Source organism: Montipora capricornis, chromosome 12, assembly GCF_036669925.1.
Source record: "Montipora capricornis isolate CH-2021 chromosome 12, ASM3666992v2, whole genome shotgun sequence".
NCBI lineage: Eukaryota > Metazoa > Cnidaria > Anthozoa > Scleractinia > Acroporidae > Montipora > Montipora capricornis.
In genome coordinates, this window is record NC_090894.1 from 29,027,438 (window position 1) to 29,037,437 (window position 10,000).

At 39.3% G+C, this 10,000-nt stretch overlaps 2 protein-coding genes across 5 annotated transcripts in view; one reads left to right on the top strand and one right to left on the bottom strand.

Moving 5' to 3' along the window:
• The window catches only part of LOC138026137 (basic salivary proline-rich protein 1-like), a 9,832-nt gene extending 7,564 nt beyond the window's left edge, over positions 1-2,268 (top strand). For all 3 annotated transcript variants that reach the window (XM_068873342.1, XM_068873345.1, XM_068873343.1), the window contains exon 6: positions 1,558-2,268. The gene's annotated coding sequence lies outside the window, so the exon portion shown is untranslated. The remainder of the gene's footprint in view (positions 1-1,557) is intronic.
• A 5,489-nt stretch (positions 2,269-7,757) lies between these two features.
• LOC138027238 (uncharacterized) overlaps positions 7,758-10,000 on the bottom strand; it is a 21,720-nt gene continuing 19,477 nt past the window's right edge. For both annotated transcript variants that reach the window (XM_068874788.1, XM_068874789.1), the window contains one exon: positions 7,758-9,411. In XM_068874788.1, coding sequence (XP_068730889.1) covers positions 8,458-9,411 — 954 coding nt within the window. In that variant the 3' untranslated portion in view covers positions 7,758-8,457. The remainder of the gene's footprint in view (positions 9,412-10,000) is intronic.

The following is a 10,000-nucleotide window of genomic DNA, read 5'->3' on the forward strand; positions in this document are numbered from 1 at the left end:
CCACGAGCCGATAGACTACTTTGATAATGTTATGACGAAATTCATTGTCAATAATAGGACAGACGCATGAAAAACTGACATCCATTTGTTTTTTACAATAACAAAAAGGCAGAGGGGCCAAAATAAAGGCAAAACAAAAGAAGAACGTGGGACAAAAATGCTAGAAACTTCAATCTGACTCGAGCAATATCGCGTCATTATCGCATAAATTATAAATTTATGTGTGACAATAAAAATTAGACAATGAGCTCGCGAGAATTTTGCAGTCATTGTAAAAGTAGTATTTGGTGTGCCGGAGCCGAAGGAACTGCACTCGAGTTTTAAAATATGGCGTTGCTTTTGGAAGTAATTGTGAAATCATCGATAATTACGAGTTTTGCACGACTCTCCAAGGGTCCACGATTGTAGAAGTCCCCGGTTTGCTTCATGGTAACCTCAATGTTTATTCCGAATTTTCTCTCAGTCATCCTTGTTAGTAACGAAAGCCTTGCGAAGTGAAATCAATTTGAGCCCGATATTCCAAATAACCTCTAAGGATAGTTGCTTTAAAAAGTATTAGCTTTATTAGGAAATTATGTGCTCAGTTTTTTATGCCTATCACCAAAAGGAAAAGGCTTTAAATTGGGTAGATGACTATATTTAGCAAGTTATTGAAACTTTTAAAGTCGATTTGTTCATAACAAGATGTTAGCGAATAGTGGATATTTACCCAGTGAGAAGCGGCACTGTTTATCGATACACAGGGGCGTAGCAAGGATTTTTCAAAGCGACGGTCACACTTTGTCAAACAGAGGGTAATCACCAGATTGTCGCGTTTTCGACACGTCAATATTGTAGATTGTTTGCTTAAAAAAGGGCTTACAAAGGTGGGCGTGGTTACGGGCACCCCAGGACCTCCTTGATAAAATTTGCTCAACCGAATCGCAAGGGCAAGCCATAATGTTGTTTTCCTCCGATCCTCCAATCAATGCGCTGAAAGAACTATTCACTTGCGTGGTATAAACTAGTCAACTTTATATGAGACAGTTTAAACAATGACGTTAGCAAGATAACCAAAATACCGGTTAAATAAAGTATTGAACCACAGAGCTTCGAGAGAACCTTCGAACCTTCGGCTTATATATTGACGCCAAATTCAGACTTGACTGAACTACTGACGGTAGATAACGTGGTGTTTCCGGCCGACAGTAGGAAAGGCAGACATTCTATACCTACTTTACAATATACACGAGAGAGTGATTCAGGAAGGAATATATGGCATCTCGCGACTCCTTTCCAAAGTGCCGTTCTGACCTCATTTCGTAAATTTGGCATAAACATGTCTGTCTCCAAAGTTAGTGTTATGTGATAGATTTAACCATATTTAGCTAACATGAAAGAGACATAACATCTTTTGGGGGAATCCCGCTCAGTTGTAGTCCGGTTTTTCTTGGCTAATCTCTCGCATAAACACTTTCGGAACACCACACTTGTACTGAAGTATCGAATAACTTATACCGGGTATATGAACGTTCGAACCTCTACAATCTGTTAGTTATTTGTTTTTTCCTGTTTCAGATCAGCGAGGAATTTTTCTGAATTTTGAAGGCTTATATCAGCCACGGGCTTCCACCCTTACGAAAGTACAAGAGATTGAACTACCTGTATTTTCTTCCTCGTGCAATTACACAGAAAAAGACGACGACTTTTCAGGGAACAAGTCTTTTCTTCTTTTTCCAATAGACGGAGTAAAACATCGGAGGAGCTCGGAGACATACTCACTTAGCACTGATTCAGCCACCGTACACGTCACTTTTTTACTGTTCAATAACGTAGCTTTGGAAAATTAGTAATTCGTTATTTGCTTATTGTTAAAAGTTAACCGTATTGTATTCTATCTTCATATCTTACTTGGATTTTCAAGTTTTTCTACCTTCTTTTGTGAAGTGTAAAATCGTAAAATCTACGTCGTGCTTAGGATTTTTTGTCTTTTATTCACAACACGTGAAGAGATAAAAAACGAACCAGAAGCACTTTCCCATGATCTAATCTCACAATAGTGCACAGATTCGGTTTGATTCTTTCATTGTATACACACCATTTAGAGTAACACTTCCGAATGACTTTAGCCTGGTTTACATTACAAAAAATGACATCCAAAACGCAGACGATTTGTATTCTACTTAAGTTGAATAACAAAGATTCATTAGAAAGCCTTCCCCTTTCCTTAAGTGAATCGCCGCCTATCAAATCAAATCAATGAATCAGACAATAAATCGCTTATTGAAACTTGGCCTTGCAGCCATTCAAGTGAATTCAGTTACTTCTATGAGTTACACAACTTAACTATCAAAATTAAGTACAGAAATATGGGAAAAAACATACCCAAGCATTGATCTAATGCAAGCACACAAAAATAAATCAAAGAAGAGCAGGGACATCAAGAGATAGATTCGCTGAGGCCTAGTTTATACGTCGCGCTATCGTTGAATTTAATTCCAATTAAATTCGCCCTTCCGTCGACATTAATTGTACCGTGGTTTTACGCGTCGAAATTAATGGGTCGAATTATGGTCGAATTTATTTCTCAGCCGGAATGCAATATACCTGGTCAGAGGTATAATTAATAATGTACGAAAATAACGTATGCATTTCATTCGACGCGACGCTGGTGCGACGGACAAACTGATGACGCTTTAAAGATATTTTATCCTTAAGACGGATAAAGCGTCTAGGACTAATTTAATTTAACAGACGAACTGAACTCGTTTTAGACGTCGCTTTATTGTCGAATTTATTTTAAAGCAGGACCTGGAATTAAATTCGTCTGAATTAAATTCGACGATAGTGCGACGTATAAACTAGGCCTAAGCTTCGCTTCATTCGTCTTTCACATCACAGGAATGTAGAATACTCAATAAATGAAGACTAAAGGACTAAATGGTGCTTCGAATGGTCTTTACTAAAACGCTCGCTCGTGAGTACTCAACATAAACCATAATGTTATACCCAATCTAATTTACATAATCATCATAATTTATGCAGGACACTACAAGGAACATTACAACTTACCAGTCCTTCGCGTTTGAGTTACTCTTTTTTCGCTCATGTTCTTCGTTCCCAGGGTTCAGAGTTTACTTACTGAATATTGCATCATCTATAACAGAACATTCACAAAACGCGGAATAACGATATTGTCACGCACGTTCCGCCGATTCTATACAGGACGGCTACGAAACTAGGTAAATGAAACCGTTTCTAAACGTTAAATGTCCAATAAGTTCAGCTTCCAACACCTTGTACTGAATTGGATTTCCATGGAACGAACTGTGAGCCGTCCAACTTGACAACGTGCTTGCGGCAATGTTACAGTATTTTATAAAGACCTCACACAAGCCGGATTATGGAGTAATTTTCGGCATATGTATTTGATGGCATAAATATTGCACAAATCATCATCATCCTTCGGCAATGACCGGGATGTTCATCAAAGAATATTGCACAAATAATAATTCACATCACTCGTGATTGAAGAGACGATAGTAAAATGCATACAGAATTATAGATTCTATTTTTATCCTCCCTAACGCCCCTCAATAAGGCAGTGACAGCGTTATCGAATAAAAGGTCCGGCTGTTCTCAGAGAGAAGCAACTTACGGACGCATAATCATAAATTGTAATATTTGATCACACAAACCACTCATCGTGTATGCTAAGTTCGCTGACGTTTGTAATCTGAAGGGAAAGGATTAAATCCCGCCAGATCCAGCAAAACCCAGTCCCAATCAATGGGCTCATATTCAACACTAACTGTTGCGTTCCTAGTAGTCATAGAAATCCCAAATTTGAAATCTCAACGGTTGTCGCCAGCAGGTACCTTCCGAAAAAGACATGGAACAAAACACTGCATCAATATCTTCCCTGTGTTTGATGTCTTTCAATTTGATCAACTTAGAACCTCACGATCATGTCAGCCTGGAATATCGCCCAAAATTCCCGATTTCAAGCACTTCGGAATGAACATTGGCAATGAAATAAACTGCGGGAGTGAAGATGAAGGAAGACGAAGAAAACATGGATGGCTGCATATATAGATTGACTTGCTGTTCATTTCATTTTTCGCCTGTGGAGATTAGGTCGCCCTTGAGTTCAGCACCTAACACTATGCATCCTGGGTTTCTTTTTTCATTCACTTTCAAGCGTGTATGCCTTTTACGAATAAACCAAAACTCACTGGAGGGTTTCGCCCTTTATACTGACCAAAGAACCTTTAACTTTGTCTTGAAATGATGCTTCACAACAAGCTAAAATTCCGGCAACAAATGCGTCCCCTGATTAAAGCCTCCTTATGAGGCGAACAATAATTACAGATTTAAAGACGCTATAAAACTAAGTTTTATGCAAATGGTTGTAAAGGTGGTGTTATTTGGTGAGAAATGTTCATTAAATGTACCTTCAAAAACTTAAAAACCCATACAAATCATGACAGTGACGTCCCCTTCGTATTCACGTCATGCACCAGACTGGAAGACGAATGTTTTATTTTGAATTCTTACTCAAAACTTAAATGGTCTATTTCCTTTTATTAAAAACTGGATCATTGGATAATGCCATTCGAGAGTTTTGATTGGCTAAGCCATCATGGGTTATGAACCATTATACCATGATCTACAAACACGGCAAGCATATGCGTGATTTTTTGGGCCTTTTTATTTTTATTGTAGTCTAGTTTTCTATATTTTGGGGGTGTTTTTAATAAAATAATTATTCCACTCGCGCTTGTTGGATATGAGATGATTATAGCCAACTCGGCGCTACGCCCCTCGTTGGCTATCTATCATCTCATATCCAACGCGTGCTCATGGAATAATTGTTAATTATCCAGGTCTGCACCTGGAATAGCTTTTAGAATCAACATAAAGTTCATTGATTGTTCAGGGTTATCGAAAAATACTACGCTCTGTATTACATGATAGATGTGCGCCGGAAAAAGATCACTGTCAGCCATCCGTAGTGATTCCCTATATAGGCAAAGAGTTTGTATGTCACACTGTGCGTGTTTCTCTTTGGTAGCATCTGCCAAATCTTTTACGCCAGAGAAAACACATCTATTCATTCACTAAGACGTGGATTTCAATGTTCGGGAATAATGATTTGAAACACAGATTTCAGGGTAAGACTGGTTGTCGGCTCGAAGTAAGATGTCAATTGTTTATTTCGTTCAAGTGTTTCAGATACTGAGAAGACAAACTGTTGAAGGCAAATCAATACCACTGGATGTATCTCGAAGGAAGAGCACTGAATTGATGTATAATGGGTTTAAGGTTCATTGTTTTGATCTTTGTACCTGTATGTCTGTGTGTTGATCTAAAACTTAATTATAACTTGTCACTCAACACAAAAAAAGACCTTGATATAATCTTGGAGCTGAAGAGCATTCAGGAATAGCAAAGTCTTGAAGTAGCAGCACTAGTGGCAACTCACACTGGCTTATTCACTGAGACAGATTGACTAACTGAAGTTTAAGATTTTGCCTTTTGAAGCTAAGGAGAAAACAAGAGACTGAATTCTCTTAGATAATGGGAATTAATACAAACTAGAGCAAGAAGGTTTAGATTCTTGATAGATTTGCAAATCACTTTGACCAGCAAGTTACTGATACCAGCAGATATGGATACCCTGCACCATTGCGCAGAGACAACGCATTGCATGCCTTGTTCCAAAACCTGACTTCAAGAAACTGCTGGATGCCATCAATTAAACTAAGAAACAAAGGAAAGTAAAGACCCTGGTAGGTGTGGTATATCTGCTGTATCTGTAAACATACCGGTGTGAAACTCGCTTTGTTACCTTTACAAACAATCTATCAGATTTGGGAAAACGAGGAAATGACCATGCAAGACGGGAAAGATGCTAGTATCGAGCCAATCTAAGGGTGCATTCTTTTTGGAGTATCCTGACTATTCTCATTCCGGATTAGGAATAACAGAATACATGGAATATCAATTGCAAAAGAACACGTATTCTGAAACAGAATACTATTAGCGAAGGTGACCTGCGAACTATTAGGCTGATTTAGCAACAGAGCGGGAACGTTAGTGGCGACGTCGCGCGCACCAATGAGAATTTAGAATAGAGAAGAAAAGAGTGGAGTCTAGTCTATTCTGAATTCTCATTGGTGTTTTTTTTGCGCGCGCCGTCGCCACTGACGTTCCCGTTCTGTTGCTAAATCAGCCTATTGTATCTGCGCATACGCCAATTGCGTTGGTATGTGCGAGTGAAATAAGTTTCCCGAAAGTTTGGAACACGAAATGTCGAAATATGGCCATACGTACCAATATTTTGGCGGTTTTCTCGATTTTCCGGTTTCCTTCATTTGCCGGAAACCTTAAGGGGGAAGATGAAGAAGAATTTGTTTTTTCTTGTGAGTGCCTTGCGTGGTGCAAATGTGTTCTCATATGCTCTTCTTATTGATGTCGACTTAACTAATAAAAGGTTCGTGGTTTTTGCACAAACCAATTAATGCCAACGTCATTTCTTTTGTTTGTTAACACAAACTTACAGCTCTTCTTGTTCTAGCCGCGGTAAAGAAACAGAACAGAGGTGAAGCATATCCGCATCTACGTAGACATTTTGCATTGTTATTCCGTTCTAGTTTTTACAATTTTCAAGCCGCCGGCGGGCGGCCAGCCGGCCGCGTATCATTTCGCGCCAAAACTTTTCCAAAAGAACGGATATTCTGCCTATTGCGAGTGAACCGTATTCCGGTCATTCCGTTCATTCTATTATCGGGAGCAGAATGAATGTAATAGTATTCCGTTCATTCCGAAAACGGAATAGGTCGCAAAAGAACACGAATACCGTCTATTCCGTGTATTCCGTGCCTATTCCGGAATAGTACCAAAAGAACGCGCCCTAATAGAAAGGACTGTGGAAACTATCGAGTCGTCTTTCTTCTCTCACTAGCCGGAAATATCCTGTCCCGCGTACTCCTCAAAAGAGTAAATACGTTTATAACCTCCAACCTTCTGTCTGTTTCTGGGGAACAGTAGAGTGTTTAGTTCAATTCTAATTTACCGAGAAGCGTACTGGCAGTTGGGTTTTATGTAGCCACAGTAATTTGCAATTAGGATTGAAAAAGGCGAATTGTAATTGGTCCTTGCCAGCCAATCAGTTAGCTGAATTTTCGTTCCGTTTAGTTGTCAAGCTGTGAGCTGTGTTTTCAGAGAACTAAAAGTGGAATTTTCTCGGAATAACAAGGTTTTTTTTTAAAGTTTTTGTACTACCTTAGGTTGGAATACACAATGGGCTGAACGTTTTAGATAAATTTTGCTGTAATCAGTTCAGCATAATAACGTGTATTCTGGATATATTCTTTGTTTTTAAATTGTGCAGTACATGAAGAGTAGTAATACAAGTGTTACATTCAGGTCTCACGTGCGAGGACGGGGCTCTGTTTGGAAAAAGTCACATTAAGAAGTAGCAAAGATTGACAGGCCTACACAACTCCGGTTGAGACTTTTGTACCATATTTTCGGTCTTTGATCTCTTTAAAGCTTCGCGGGTACGAGCGTGTCTTTTAGAAATTTTCCCCTTTTAAAAGTTATGAGTGGTGGGTCTTTGAAAATTTGCCGTAGAGAAGGCTGGTTTTGTATCAAGTTTTGTATCAAGTAGCTTGCGTCGTGTGTGTAAACCTGCTATCGCTAGAAGAAGAATACTCTGCGTACCCGCGAGAGAATTCAGTGGTTCGAGATCAAACTTAGTTTGCAAGCTAACGTTTGTTCTATTTTTCTTTTTTATTAGGTATCATTTCTTTGGCATTCTGCAGCAAAGTAATTTAATGATACGGGATGCTGAAATAAACTTAGATAAGGTACGACGATCGACTATAAGCAATTGTTGCGCAGATTTAAGCTCCTTTCTAGGGACAAAAATTAACTTATTATAAGTAATAATGTCTATTTGCCTATAAGTACTATGTTTCCCTCATTACAATATCCCTCCAAAAACACTAAGGTAGAAGTAATTTAAAGAGAGCGATCAAAATGACTTTCTGAAGGCTGTGTTAGGCAAGCTAATAGGTGATCATTGCTAAGTCTGAAGTAAGATATAGGTTATTCGCCTTTGATGACCAAATATTCTGTATAAAAAAACAGAACAAAAGAAAAAAAAAAAAAACCCACCAATCACAGTTTTACAACTGATCATTTGATTCTGTTTTCTGAGAAGTCCGTCACAGTAACTGACGCCACAGAAACAGGTAACCTTAGATCGAACTTCATTTGTTATTGAAAGGCGCCGTAATACTGATAAACTTGACATAATCATCAATTGAAAGTAACAAAAAACTTAAATTTAAAACAAAGCAGTACTATAAATCTTACGAATTGAAAATAGATTTGACCGGTCTACCGACTTAGACTATAACCCAAGAACAAAGTAATACTCAGTAACGTCAATTGAAAATGTCATAGAGCTCACTCAAGCCAGGTGAGCATTTTGTGAGCTACTCTGCACCAGCCTGGGAATCCATTCTTTTCTCCAACACCACTGATCCACTCAACCATCCAGGGAGACACGTGATACATGGCACGAGCTGCACCCATAGCTCTGTGGGACCACTCATGAGACAGCACATCAAAGTAGCACGAGGTGTGCACATCGTTGACCAGGATACTGCCGCTGAGAGTCACCGGAGCGTAAACGCCTTTTTCATAGACGCTAATGATGGCTTGGACTGTATCAGTGGTTAGGATGTTGTTCTCTCGGACGTAGAGTGTGTCTCCTATTTCGATATCTCTGGCGGGAATGGCTCTTGCTTGTCCTTTTCGTTTCACGAAAAGAAGGTGGTCTTCGGTGATCTTCAGATTCTTGTTGGTGGCTGTTGTGATGCTGAGAAATTCTTGCAGCACCTCTGGTTGGCGGTGAATAAACGTGATGACTGGCTCCAAGCAAATCTCTCCATTGTCAATGACTTGAATGTACTCGCCACTTTGCAGGGAATCCATGGTCTTCCGAAAGCCGTTCTTGTCAACAACCTTGGCCGATTCTGGAAAACAACCACCGCTACTACTGCTGCCTTTGTCGTTCAATTTCTCGGCTGTCTCCCCCCCGGATTCTGTTGCCGCTTCTCTTGCTTGCTCTTGCAACTTTTCCTTCTTGAGATCTTCTATCTCCTTACGTTTTGAATCAAGTTGGTCATTGATTATCACCAGTTGTTCTTCCAATTTTTTTCTGTCTTCCTCTGGGATGTCAGCTTCTCCACTTAGACTAGATTTAATGCGTTTTTCTTCTCCTTCTAGCTTTTGAAGATCAATCTCAAACCCACTGGAGTCTAATGCTTTCCTGATACTTTTTTCAAGGACTTCATTGGAGGCTTTAGTGAAATGGTGGATAAATGGACTCCTTTCCTCGTTCATTTTATCGATAACCTAATTATTTGAATAAAGAAAAAAAAATATTCCACTATCATTTATTTTTAATTTTGCGTAGAAAGAAATAAACCAATTAAGGATGGCCTACTGGTTTTCCAACTAGTATCGCAAACGCAAGGGCAAATACAGCCATACATAATTTGGTAAATGGAAAACAATGTAAGCGTAAGGTAGTCCTTGGCAACTAAACATAGTTGTTTTTGCTTGTTTTCAATACTGTTTTTATGTCAGTCTCGGACTCAGAGTCTTCGCTCCCCTTGATCAGCGGTCGGGGAAAGAGCGACTCTAGAAATATCAGATCTACAAAGTCTGAAAATATCCGACTTGAAATGCACGTGCTTAGTGTTCAGCGCCATGTTGGACTTCTGTTTTACTCCTGGTCATATTAAAAAAACAAAAAACAAAAAGCAAGAACAGAATCGGGAACCTAAGGCTTCTTTCCAGTGTTGCTCGAAGTACGAGGTAGTGGAGAACACAATAAATTGCATCGCACCAATGCGCATATGTTGTTGGACGGCGACTAATGCTAACAAAACAAGTGGAATAGTACAACGAAGGGTTACGTTTTTGCAAACGGTAGCCGTGT